This window comes from Chlamydotis macqueenii, chromosome 4 (genome assembly GCF_036417535.1).
Source record: "Chlamydotis macqueenii isolate bChlMac1 chromosome 4, bChlMac1.mat, whole genome shotgun sequence".
Classification (NCBI taxonomy): domain Eukaryota; kingdom Metazoa; phylum Chordata; class Aves; order Otidiformes; family Otididae; genus Chlamydotis; species Chlamydotis macqueenii.
The window spans coordinates 60094360-60108738 of record NC_141559.1 but is presented as its reverse complement, the minus strand read 5'-3'; the positions used below and the strand labels follow the sequence as shown (position 1 = coordinate 60108738).

General features: G+C 42.2%; 1 protein-coding gene across 1 annotated transcript in view; it reads left to right on the top strand.

Annotated features, from left to right (window-relative positions):
* The first annotated feature begins 2967 nt into the window (after positions 1–2967).
* NWD2 (NACHT and WD repeat domain containing 2) overlaps positions 2968–14379 on the top strand; it is a 58489-nt gene continuing 47077 nt past the window's right edge. The window contains exon 1 of the mRNA XM_086747612.1: positions 2968–3118. Within this exon, the coding sequence (XP_086603738.1) occupies positions 2968–3118 (151 nt within the window). The remainder of the gene's footprint in view (positions 3119–14379) is intronic.

The following is a 14379-nucleotide window of genomic DNA, read 5'->3' as shown; positions in this document are numbered from 1 at the left end:
TAGCTACCGTTTTGGAAAGAAGACAATAGGAAGGCTGAATGTGCAGCCCCTGGCAGAACCAGGCTCTAAACATCTGAGGAGAACTGATGGGTATTTTAAGCACCTAGGAGGAGAATCTGCTCAGGTGGCTTCCACATACCTAGTTTGAGACTCAAATACAGACACTAGTTCTAAAATATCACTTCTAAAAATGAAAAATTTAGAAAATCTGTTATTCAATATGAAGCAGGATAATGTTGATGTATGTTTTACAGAGCAGTGCCCTCTTTACGATTTGTATTTGGGTTTACATAATATTCTTTGATATTCTTTTTCTTTTTGTTGAACTAACCTTTTTTTTTTAAATTTAAAAAAAAGCTACCAACTAATCTCCAAACTGAGTTAACCCAGAGTGCTTTCATACTGATAAAGTCTGAGGTAAAGCAATAAATTAGTTTCTTTGTAATCATTCCTTTATTCTCTCCATTTCAGCCTCATTGTACTTTATTTGGGCGCTGAATCTGAGGCTGCTGAGCCCCAAATGTGGGCAGATTGAAGGCAGACAGCTGAAGAGATTACCACTCTGAGGTATCTGTCCACTTCAGCTTTCGAGAGGTGGAAGCTACCGCGACAGGAAGCTGAGTCATGCATAAAGGCAATCCAGTTTACAGATCAGAACAGTAATATAGTTTAGCACAGGTTCTGGACCGTGTAGTGAGAGCCCGCAAGCTGCAGGGACTACCTGCTTCACATGCAACGCAACTACGCCTGCTGCAGCAGCGGTGGCACCCAGGCGACAGACAGACAGGGTGAACCGTTGGAAATGACCAGCCAGGTCCCATTTCACTCAGCCTGGGTTTGTGAGAAGATACATTTGGCAAAAAGCTGACGCTGGTGTCAATGCTGTCAAAGACAAAATTCCGAAAGAATTCAAATGATGCAAACTCAAGTTTACAACTTAGTAAAGATGACTGCCAAAAAGAGCCTTAAAAAAATGCTGCATTATGGCTGGCGTGGCAAGGAGGTAGATCAATGAGCCTCATCTTCCAAAGAAGCTGTCTGCGAAATTTATTGATGATAACACTAAGGCAGCAGCAATATGAAGTGAGAGTCTCTGCATCCTCACCAGGCGCTGCTTCCACAAGCAAGTTCGTACTGAAGAACTGCCCAGTTCTTTATACTGGAGAAGCAAAGGCGACAGCCCAGCTGAGAGTTGGTCCCAGCACAAAGTACGTAAGATGTAATTCAGCCAACACTATAAATCATTTCCTTCGTGCGTTCATTAACTGTCTGCAGCCTCAAGGAGCTGCTTTTCAGCTCTGTATTAGAGAAGTTACCTGCTCATGACACAGCCAGAAAAAGGCGTGTTGATACCAAGGGTAAGTGAAGTGCAGATAAGACCAATAGTTTTGTAAGCAGTGACATATATGAAGCCTCATTTCAACTGCATCTCATGACTGTCAGATTTTAAAACCGAATTGCAACAAAGCTGCAAGCTTGTCTTAAACAGAACACCAGAGAAACCACGGAGAAGAAAAACAGGCATATTACCACGAAAGGCTTCAGGCGAGATTTGCTCCTTACTGGACATCACCAAATCCTACAGGAATACACATTTTGATGGAAAGGGGGATTTTCCACCTCCTAGGCATTCGCTTCCCAACACAGTGGCATAACCTCTCTGTCCGGTGTTGACAGTTCAGTATTAATGGTTGCAACGTCTGCTGCATATTTTTCCTCTCTGCGGATAAGCACACTCTCCCCTGCCCAGCCCTGTACACAGAACTTACAGCAATGTTATCCCTTTGAGAATCAATATCTTAAAATTTTCTCCTCTGTTTCATTTGGTTGAAATCGGCCCAAAATTTACAGGGTGCAGAACTAATGAAGCAACGGCAAGCAAACAACAACAAAATTACTCACATGCAAATACAAACGGGATGCAAATATGCTTATTTCTTTAAAAAATCTGGAATTTTTTTAAAAAGGAATTATGCTCAGCAACACTTAAGGAACCCATCTGCCTGTCACCTTCGGTTCTGAAACAGATCCCACCCCCCTCCGCCCCCCCAGCCCCTCCCCTCCCCTCCGCAGGTCCCCGCCTGCCCCCCCCCCCCCCCCCGGGGCGGTTTCCAAACTCCGGCGCTCGCCGAGGGCCGCCCGCCCGCTGGGGCCGCTCCTCCCCCCCACCCCCCCGGAGGGACCGGCCTGCCAGCCCCCCCCCGCCCCGACCCCACCGCCCTCCTGAATATTTCATGGGCGCTGCCCGACGGGATGCCCCGCCACTGACTGCTGCAAAGGGACCGCATCCCGCCGGCGGCTGCTCCGGCTGCTTCCTTCCTCTTTCATTCTTCAAACCGGGGCTTTTCATTTATTCCGATAAATTAATAACTGATTAAAAAGAAAGCAAGAAAGGAAAAAAAAGCAGCAAGAGCACCTCTCTTTTGTATCTGAGCGGGAGGGACTCCTGTGCAGGCGATTACAGAACGCAGCAGCAGCAGAAGGGCTCTGAACTCTTCAGAGCCCGAAGGATGAGCCGGCCGCCGTTTTCCTATAAAAATCCGGTCGCGGGGCTGTGAGGCGCTCGGAGGAGGGAGGCCGCCGCCAGCCCTGCCGCAGACATCCCCGCTTTGGGCACCGCAGACCCTCGCGGGCGGAGGGGCGGCCCCAGCGACCCCCGGCCCCACCGCTCATCCCGGCCGTCCCGCCGCCTCCGCCGCAAAACTTTCTTCCCGCGCCCTCCCTCCGCGGGGGGCGGCCGGCGTCTCCCCTCCTCGCTGCGCCCCGGCGCCGGCCTCAGCCCCAGCCGCGCCGCCGCCGAGGAGCAGGAGGAGGCAGGCGGCGGCCCCGGGAAGCCGGAGGGTCCGCATGGCCGCTGCCGGCGAGGCGAGGGCGAGCGCCGCTGCCGCCACCGCCGCGGCGGTCAGGGGACTGCCCTGAGCCGGGCCCCGGCGGCCGCCTGCCAGGATCGGCCTGCGGCGCGGCGGGATGTGGCCGGGCGGGCCGGGCGGCAGGCTGCCCTGCCCGCGGGACGCGGCGCTGCGGCGGGCGGCTTTCTCCGGCAACCTCTCGGCGCTGCCGTCCCACCTGGTGCCCAGCGGCAGGAGCGTCCGCGTCTTCATCAGCGCCAACCCCGAAGGTAACCCGCGGCCCGCCGGGCCCCGCCGCTCCCCGCAGCTCCCCCTGCCGCCCGCAGCGCCCGCGCCGCGCCCCGGCCGCCGCCCCGCCGCTGCCCGCTGCTCGCCGGGTGGTGGGCGGCGGAGCGGTGTGGGGGGGGGTGGGTTGGGGGTGGCGGGGCGAGGCGTGGGGCAGCGCGCTTGTCGGTGCGGGTCCCGGGGTGCGTGCGCGGAGGAGGGTTTGGAGGCGGCGAGGCACCGCGCTCCTGAAGTTTGACGCCTGGAACGGAGGGGTCTGACAGGCGGCGGGGGCGGGGGTCTCTCTTTTTCACAGTGTCGGACCAGCGGGGCGCGGGGGGCTCGGGACGTGGAAAGGGGCCGTCTCCTAGGCAAGGGGAAGCCTTTCCGTGGGGGGTGTTTGGTGGAGCTCTCCTGGGGAGGCTGGTTTGCGACTGATGTCACAGCATAGTGACAGAAATCCAAGGAAGCAGGCACTGAAACCTGCGGGTTTAGCTTTAAAAGTCGGGATCGCATCCTAGGTGTCCGAAGTAGTTAGGCGTCCTGCCACTTACAGCCTATTTTTAAAATTACCCTTTGATAGGAGGAATTTGCATACATTCAGGAGGTGTCATTCCCACTCATAAAATTGAAGTTGCTGAAGCATATTCCCACTCGAAGCACGGAGATAATAAATGAAGCGTTCACACCTATGACATCCCTTGTCTGTGAAAATGAGCCCACTGTATTCCCAATTCCCTTTCACACCCCCACCCACCGCCTTTCCTCCCCCCCCCGCAACGCTTCTAATTCAACAACAGTCACCTTTTACGCAAACATCAGAGATCTGAAAATCATGCCTGAAATGACAAAATAGTTTGAATTTTGAAGTGAAAATTGCCTTGGCACCAATACTTACGTGAGTATTGAGAAATTGCGCTCGCAAGCGAAAAAAAAAAGCGGGCATAGCGCTGCTTTGAAGAATTCCCACACCTCCAGGTCTTCCCAGTTGCTCTCGACACGAGGAAGCTCTTAGCTCTCACCTCCGACATTCCTGTTTGTTTAAAAAGATGTCATTCTTTAAGGAGGGCATGAAAATGCTTCCAGTTTATTGTTGCAGTCTAAGGAAAGATGTATGATTAGCGATCATTGGAAAAAAAATTGTTTATTTGGCTCTGAAGGAAAGTTGGCATGGATTTTTAGAAGATGCGTTATTCATTAGAGAGGGATTTCTGCCAGCATCGCCTTAACTGTGGAGCTACTGATGCCTCCGTATTTGACGTGAACGGCATTTAAGATAGCTTGATATGTTAGTTAGATATTTGCTAAAACAAGAAAAAAACCCAGTAATTATAAAGGTTGGGGTTTGAAGCTATGTATGTCCATTTGAAGCATTTTACCCTTGCATTGTTGTTTGAAAAATTCAGCTTAAAAAAAAAAAAAACACTCAGAGAAAGAAAATAATTTGGTCAGTTTAGAATTATTTACATTAGCTTCCCTGCAGGCTCACATGGTCACAGTGGTTAACACTTCTCAAGTCCAAAATTTTATCTGCAGCATTCCTCCTGCTTTTAAAAATGAGAGTATGGGACAGAAATTTCAGAGTGGTTACAGGTTTTCATTATGAGCATTTAGGGACTCTAAATGATGAGAAAGAACCATGGCTGTTTATCAGTGATATCACTGACAGAGGTATTAGTAACGGCATGTGACCTTAAAAAAAGAATATATGGATAAACAGGAAAGAGTAGCCTGCAATGGGATTTAGATAGCATCTAGTAAAGTACTTGGAAATAAAAATAGTGCTTGCAAAATACCTAAAAGAGTTCACAGTGCAAGAGTTCTGGAAAAAAAAATGTTAAACTCTTCCAACTTAGTAAAATATTTTGCATGTTGAAGCCCCAAACCATAATGTATATTTGCATGACCAAGGCCTTTCTTGTTAATTTTCAGCGTGTCAATGTTATTTATACCTGTGAGTCCCCAAACTCCCTCAGGCAAAAGCGAATACCCCCAGCTGTGCTCTCTGTGTGTCAGATCCGTGGTGCCCCAGAAGCTTAGGGATTCGTCCTGCTAGCAACCACAGGAAAACTTTATCTGCCACGTAAAGTACCAACTTAAAAGTAGTTTTCTGGAATTATATCAACTTAATAAGTGTATATTGGACAACTCTGGTGAATTAGTGTTTGGTTTGTTCTTTGTGAACATACTTCAGTATGACTGAAATATGTTATGTTTTTATTATACAACTAAGGGAATGGTTATTGGTAAAATTTCTTAAACAGAAATCCCTAAAAAGAACAATAAGTGGCGACAGTGAGCATGGGTAATAGGAACAAAATTGCTTCATTTTACAGTCTCTTGTTTTCTAGAGGAAATTTTGTAGATAAGTGCAACTGTATTTTCCCCTAGTAGTTAACGGGATTGTCTTGCTCAGATTGTTGATATCAATTAATCAATCTTCATATCGCTGAAGATTATTGGATCTTTAGAAACATTGAAGTTGCTTTATTATTTGAATATAAATATGTCTGGTTTCTCATTTCAGTAGATACAAGCAATCTGACGTGTTTTAAATGTGTATTTTGGCTGAGAGAGGTGGAAGATTTTGCTTTAAAATAAATAATTTATTGATTTTCTCAAGATATTTTTAGTGCTTCAAAGTGCTAAGGAAAGTAAGTTTTAGTTGCCTGATTGTAATAAGTACTTTTACTGTTACGTGTAGAAATCTGTGGACCGTAACAGCAAGCAGGCAATGACAGTTTCCCTGCTGCTCAGTAGTGCCTGTAGAGATGCCTGCCAGTAACACACAGTTCATATGAAATACCACAGGAGTACGCTTCCCTTCGGTCCCGTTACACACACCTGTGAATGCTGTGACCTCTGTATATAGGTTCAGAACATTCCAATGATTCTCATCACTACTTCAAACAGAAAATGATTTGAGTTGCAAAGTTTGCAATTTCAGGACATGATGTGGTGATGTAAGGCAGTATTTATTACAAGCCCTGCTTGAAACTGATGCCTTAACCAGAGTTAGGAATTTGTCTTGAAAATGAAATTGCTTGTTATTGCTTCTGTTAGTTAAGATATTGATACTTTTTTACTCTGAGCTCTTTAAGTTTTGGTTGTGGAGGTGCCTTTCACGTCTGTAATTCAGCAGAGACAAAGGAATGCACTGACAAAGGATCCGTATAAAGCCAAATCCTCCACACCGGTGGCTGCACTGAAGCCAGGATGGTAACACCTTTACACAGCATCTGAGCGGGTCCTGACAGAGGTGCTGGTAGCCACCGCTATCTCCACCTGTAAACAGGGTTGCATTTAGCAGTTCACATGGTAAGGATGCTCCCTTTTTTCCATCTGTTATTTCAGCTGCATACTGCCCAGCCTCCTCTGTGCAGCACATCTGCATCTTTCCCAGGTTCCAGCACAGGATTGCTTTTACTGGATCTTGGCAGTTAGTACTCTTTAGCCGTTTTTTAGCGATTTGAAACATTTCGTCTATACAGACAGAAACAGTTGTGATGAACAAGCTTTGTTTTAACAGCCTTTTTTAATGCAGAAAGGCTATGTTCTTCATGGTTTCTGTGCCTCCGGTATCCGTTTTTTAAAACTCTAAAACCAACTATCTGTGAAGAACCTAACTAATACTGGTTTTGTCGTGATTAACAAGTATGAAGTCCTGTGTATACATGCAAAAGGAAGATCTTGTTCTAACATAAGATACTACTGCTGTTACCACTTTAATGCCTCCATTGTACAAGCGCAGTGTAAAACAAACCTGCACAGCTGGAACTTCACCAGCTTCCTCAGAGATTGCCTGAGCGAGATTTCCTTGTCTTACGCTATTGAATCAGTTTGAGTTTTCTTGAGTTATTATACAGTTTTTCAACTTAGTTTAGTTCCACTGAAATGCATCATCCAGAACACTGTAATAATTTGAAAAACATTTAATTCTAATAAATTACAAATGTTTGGTCCCCAATTTATTTATTTTCTCATGATACCTAAAGCAAAATTCTCACCTGCAGTTAGTTTTGCTGACTAGAAAAGGATTAGTCTTGTCAATAATGATCACAGAAATGGGTCTTACCAATGTTTTTGTTTGGACCTATTGTTGTAGGCTGCTTTGCAGGAATTGTGTGTGTTTTCGTGCATGTTGATGCACATGTGAAAGAAGAAAAATGTTATGTGCATTTGTAGTTTAGTGCTACTGAACATGACGGTGGATAACTCAAAACAGATGAAGAATTATGATTGCTTTAATTACAAAGTTATTGCCATATGTGATAAGAGAAAGGTACAACCTTGCATTCTTAGCATGTTCCAAGTGTGTTATATTATCTTTACCTGAAATGTTGTTTCCCACAAGAAAAATATAAATGAGGAAACATTAATGTGGAAAAATACTCAAAAGCCAGAATAAAGCTTAGTTAATGATGGTCCATTTTGGCCAGCCCCTAAATACCATATGGTGTCCCTACTTGGATACATTGCATGAAGATCTTTATAAAAAGACAATTTTATATAATCTGGGTGGAATTTATTCCTTAGCTAAAGGAAAACACAGATGTTCAAGTGCATGAAATTGCAAGGGAGGTGTTGCAGAGATGTGGAGACAAATAACTTCAGGACTTTTTTTATGCTAAGTGTTAGTTCTGGTTACCTAACTTTGTACCTATTTATGGTTTTATGTGACGCACATCACTGTAGTGTTTAAGAGATACAAAACAAGCTACACTTGGGGAAAAAAAAAAAGTTCAGTAGTTTTAGAGATAAAGTTGAGTATCACAGAGTTTGGGAGAGCAGCATGGTTCAAGTACTTGGGTTTGGTATGGGCCTTGATTTGAAATATATCTTATTTCAGGAGGCCCAGAGGTCTGAGATACCTCTAGTTCAGGAGGTTGGAAAGAAGCCTACCATTTTCAGTATTTCTGCCTCAATGTGAAGTTTTCTCTCTTTCCTCTTGTGCCACAGAACAACTGTCTTTGTGTGGTTGAGCAGAAAGCAAGATCTGACTCTCCTTGGGACGGTATGACCAAGTCTTATGTAGGCTTTAACCTTTTTGCAAGGCAAGGCTGGTAGATGTCAAGCAGAACCAATACAAGATGATTTTTTAATAAGCAGATCCTCAAGCCTTTGTTCCTGTTACAGGAAATGATCATTTTGAGGTAGGATGGAGACTGAATTGAACTGAAGTTCTGTCAGATAAAGTTGAGAAACCGTTGATAAACTGTATGAAAAGAACCGTTCTTCATGTCCCCCTGTTCTTTTTGTGGATTCTTTGCTTATGTAGCCTGGGTCTGGGCTAAGGATTTGCTTTAATTATACCAAATATGCAAGTGAAAACATTGAGAACTTCTGTTTAATTGTCAACAAAATTTTTCATTCATGTACTCAAAGGGTAGGATGCGTATTTGGGGAACAAGACTAAGATCAAGAGGTGTGAGTTTGTTGGGTTTTTTTTCTTGGTTAAACAGCAAGCTATATAGTGTGCTGTTCTTGTTCTTTCTTCTTGATATTTAGAAATAAGTAAAATTACCTGAAACTCAGTCACCTTCTTGCTAAGCAGCATCTGGAATTATCAGCTCCAAAAGTTTGGATTAAGCATTTACCCTATCTACTTTAAAAACAGCGCTTACAATTTTTAACCACATAACCATTCTTTTTTAATTAAAAAATTATTAAAATTGTATTATTCTATAACTTTTGTATATCTATCTATACTGTTTATACACACACATGCATACGTATACACAAATTATATAAAATAGTATAAGCTAAACTAAATCAGATGAAATGGTATAAATGGATGTGTAAAACTCGGGCTGCACTTTCATAGACTATTTTCAAGCTTGTTGTTAGAACCCCTTGTGAGAACTGAGTATTTTTGTTCAAAGGGCATCACTCTAGGATTACAGGTTGTAATTCTAGCAGTACTGGAGAACAGCCTAGGTTTTGTTAAATGCTGTTTTAAAAGCAAAAGCTTTGCAGAGGAGTTTAGATTTTATCCACAAATAAGCTTGTAAACATTCAGGGTTGTATGCACCTGCAGCTTAGGTTCTATGACTGTTTTTCGTAGCATTGAAGAAATAATACTAAAACACAGCAGTAACTACAATTTCTTTTCTTCCTTCCTAACTTTGCAAATGTTGCTTTATTTCTAGAGGTATTTGCATGCTAGACTGGTTCCATATATTGTAGTTCGTGTATATATACATACATATATATCCGTGCATCTTTTTATTAAACTAGAAATACAGAGCAGTCAAGATGCGCGTAGGACATGGGAGCGTACCTTGTTCTTGTGCAAAGTGGCCGTCCCTTCAACGACAGACGAAGAGGAGCTTGCGGCCCCCGTAGACTTGACACAGTTTCTAAGGACACCAAGGGACAGTGAAATGCTTGTGCAAATTCCATGTGATGCTAATTTCTCAAATAATATGTTAGATGATGGATAGCAGCAGTATCAAATCGAGTCCTTAGTGTGAACTGTTCCCTCAGCAAGGTATGAGACCTAATTTGAAATGAGAGGGGGCGCGGTGCGGACAGCGTTACAGTGTCCTCCCCATCAACCCAGGGGAGCTTCTTTCCTGCCTGGTCAAGGGCAGTGGGGTGACTGCAGCTGACCAACAGTCTGCTGTGCAGCAAACTAAAGAAGATTTCGGAGGCTGCGTTTCAAGGGGACCACGTGTATTGTGTGGCGGGATTTGTGTAATCGCGCAAGAACAGTGTAGTACACAGGGTACGTAACTTGGCACTCTATCTCTAAGCTTACGTAGCGAAATAACTCCTTTTAAGAGACTTATGTACATGACTCCATGGGCACATGCATGTGTCCACAGATGTGTAAACACAGAAGATAAAATCCTACATTAGACTTTAAGTTTTGTTTGGAGAATTTTAAAATGTTTATTACAGAAAGAAAACTTTAGATCAAGGAGTTACTGAATTTCTAATTCAAGATATGAGGGCAGTGCCTGAGAGGGAATTTTTTTTTTATCTGAAACAGGAGAAATTTCTTTGAATTTTCATCTGCTGAAAGAGTATTTTGTGATAAGAGATCCTTTCAGGCTGCAGTAATAATACATTAGTAATATTTAGCTACCAGTAATTTAAGGTTTTAATAGATTGGAGGTGGTAGATATAAATATACTGTAGTCATAGATAGTCGTGTGTATGGAATATAGCAAAATCTGGCAGGTTTTAGTATAGGCAGTGCAGTTCAAGACAACTGCTTTATCCCTTTACTGGAATTTTAATTAAAGAAGGATAATAATAGATAGAATTAGAGAACCCAGTTTAATCATGGTTGTGCCAGTGCAATTCTAAAATAACTCCACTATCCTGATGCTACTCTTATTAATTTAGGTTTTTATCAGAGAGAAGCTTTTACTTACAAAATTTTTAGTCAAAAGGGGAGTAGGACTAAATCACAGGTAGCTTAAAACATGGAGTGTAGCAAGGTAAAGAGGAGGGAGCCCTCAGTCAGTACCATGTGCGTGCTGCTGTGTGGGGCGAGCAGGAGATGGACCACATGCAACTCTTGGAAGCCACGCCATCACCACCATAATTACATGCCCGCCTCTATCTTTGACCTGGCCTTAAACTCCCTCTATAAGCATCTGCTATTGCCTGTTGATTGAGACAAGAGGATGTGCTGGTCAGACCTGATGCCTGACCAGCTGCAGTCATTCTTGTATAGAATCTGGATCTAGAGAAAAAAAAAGTCACCATTAAAGATTTGATTTATCAAGCTGTTCAAAACACTTGGTGCCAGAAACTGGAAAAACTACCAATGTCAGGACTTCCAGACTGGACTTAATCCAGAGTCTGGATGTTAACAAGTTGCTAAGTGACACTGTTGCTAAGTGTCAGTCATTGGGACCGATCAAATAGCTCAACAGATCAGATTTCAAATTGTCAGACAAATACTCTGATACAACCTGCTCCCAGCGTTTGCTTGGGGTGGCACAGCTGCAGTCTTCAGTATAGTAACATGCCTCTGTGCTACGATGAAGCACTCAAAAATGTTTATTAACAGAGTTCATTTCACCCTACTAGCAATTGAGTGCCTTCCCAGTCTCACTTATGCTTTATAAATCTTCACCTTTGTCCTCCAACTCTCTGTTACCTGAATCAGGTATTGAGACATGTAGTTATCATAGTGTATGTGTGAAACATAGCAATGTTATTTGTAAAATTATTATTTAGAGTCTCTAATTAGTAACATTTTACAAAACATTAAGATGAAATGAAAATTAATGACTAAGAGCCCTATCTGGACAGCTTTAGTTTCAGAGAGCTCCCCAACTGAAGTGTTTGCTATTGGCGGGCATTTCTGAAGCCCAGACCCTTTGATGTGTTCGTACTATTAAAGAGCATTTGCATTTCTTACAAGCTACAGCACTTCATAAAAGTAGAAAATAGACATTCAGAAGCACACAGAAGTTCAAAGTTAAAAAACCATTGGCAAAATAAATGGCTTGTGCAAACCTTCCAAAAATCCCTTTTAGCATAGTGGTTTCAATATATATTATCTGTTAGTATTTTTTATTTGTGTTGGTTGATACCTGACCATGCAATGTAGGAACAAATCAGTACTTCAGAGTATATCTAACTGAAGCCTGACACTGCCTGAGCTTACACTCAGTGTTTATCACAAGCAATCTCACTGACTGGATTTTATTAGATTACAATGGCTTTTAAATGCTTGAGAAACATTGAATAGCCATGTGAGTTTAATACTTTTAGATGAGGGGAGTTATCTATATTTGTTATGCACATCAGCTATAGTATGTAAGATAAACGAGAAGCAAGTGCAGTAAGATCGGACTTTGCGAGTTAGACCAAAGGAACCCAATACCCCTCCTCTGACCCTGACAGTTTCAGATGCATGATGAAAGCATAAGAGATCACAACAGAGACAAAATGGTAAAGATTTTGTCTTTGTGTTTAATAATCTGTGAGGTCCTTTGCTTCCATGAATTGTCTAGTTGCTAATTAGTCAATAGTCTTGGTACTTGTAACAACCTTTCCAAGTCTTGCGACAGATTATTGCCCAGTGAAATGCCTAGTCCTGCTAACTTCAGTGGGAATTTGGTGTGAACACGACTGTGTGTATTCATCCAAAGAAGATATCTCAAAAACCAAAAGTGGAAATATCTGTGGAGTAGGGGTACCTAAAAGCAGATCTCTCTAAAAGAGTAACTTTATCCAAAACCATCATTGTAATGATCCATTTTTGTCTATCTGTATATAGAAAGAGAGGTTAACTGCAGACCTAGTTATCTGAATGTCCTTGTTTCCATGGGCTTATTAAAATGGAGCCATACTAAGAAATAAATAAGGAAATGACAGTGTTCTATATAAGGAACCTAAGGTATGGAGTCTAATCTAAAGCAGTGCAGTGTGTCATGCAGGACTCTAAGGTTTATTTTATTACCAAGAATTTTTCACACCTACCTATTGCCAGCATGACGCATCTAGAGGATCTTGTTTTACTGTCATAATCAAACATAACATAAATCATGTATGACTGCTTTAGAAGTTATTTTCTTAAAATGAAGGACTTAATCTTTTTATTTTTTCATACCCACTATTTTTTTAATAAAGGCCCCACAAATTCTAGAAAAGGAGATCAGAGGAAAAAATATTTTCTTACTTGATAATAGTCCTGGTGGCTAGATTCATAGTCTGAACTGTCCCGGCTAGACAAAGCTATTTGTTCTGAAGAAAATGCCTGTTTTCTTCATTTTCCACCCTAGAATATTTCTGATAGCTCAGATAGTTAGAGCAGTGAGCTGTAACTGTTGATCCTCCTTTGATTCCAGTAACCACTGGAAAATACTAGGAAAATTTTAAAATAATTTTATTGTTTGATAATGGTCTTGATTTACTTGTATATTTATTGGATTACATTTGAATCTGATGAAGAATTATGCAATGCTCTTGAATCAAGTTATTGAAGCATTCCTGTTTATGTGGTCCCTAATTTGGTACATCACAATGCTAGCTAGTACACATGTTGATGTACTTCGAAATGCAAGTCATTTACAACATGGGATTATAAAGAATTAAGCAATTTCTGATGAGCAAAATGAGTGCCATTGAGTTAAGTGACATGCCATTGAAACCAGGTAGATGTGGCTGTAACAGAGGTCTAAGGGACCTTAGTTGGTCAGTTCATTAGTCCGTTGTTTGTTGTTGTGCAAATCACAGACCAGGAGGCTGGAAGGGACCTCTTGAGGCCCTTGCGTCTGTCCTCCTGCCTGTAGCAGGATCAAGCATACCTGAGCCGTTCCTGACAGAAGATTGTCTAGCTCTTCATGGGCTGTCTCCAAACCAGTTAAGAAAATACACAGGAAACCAGACTGTACAGCGTACTGCTGCACTACATCTTCCATAGCACTGCCGGTAGTGCTTACCGCAATGTACAGAGACACAAAATAAGCTCATTAGTCCATGAAACTGACCAAAGGTTAAAATTCCCTGAAAGTTTCCTTGTTTAGAATGAGTTTGAATAACTTTCACTAGTGTATGTCATTATTCATAAATTTCTCAAATCCAATTTCTGCCTCTTCATCCTTTTAATATGTCAGGAAGCCGACCTGTGCTTCCATGCAGAAGACAGATAATACAAAGCAATAAACTCCACCAAGATTTACTTTATCATGGATGTATGTCCTGCTTGTTTCAGGTGAAGCTTTCCTGCAAACGAGGCATTTATGAAGTGTCTAATAGCTCATGTTACAGCTTTTCCCTTGGTGGCTTGTTTATGAATGGGAGGAGGAGACTAATTCACAGGATTTCTCTTATTTACTCGGTGATTTATTCTCATGTAGAATATTCATTATATTTGAGATTAATAACATCCAGTCAGATCTGTTTAATGTTATTCAATGAGTTAAAAATATTTTTCACGAGATCAGAAGACATGTAGAAGACACAGATCACCATTTATTCCTCCTTTCTTTAGAAAACAGAGCTAAAAATGCAAATGTTCTCCTTACACTCCACCTGTTTTAATTATGAATGTTCTATTTTATACTTTCTGTAATCGACCATGTATAATACTCTATGATTCTACTGAGCAGTTGAATTGCTGGTGTATTGTTCCAGTGTTAATACCACAGTCAGCTCCTCATAGTCATTACGTAAGTTCAAAATTGTTTCAAATAAAATAAATTAGATCCTCAGTTGTGGATTCAGTTCTGTTTAACTGTATGTAGGTGTGGAAGGTAAAAGATGGCTTGCACATGTTTTTATCTGTTCTGTGGCTGAG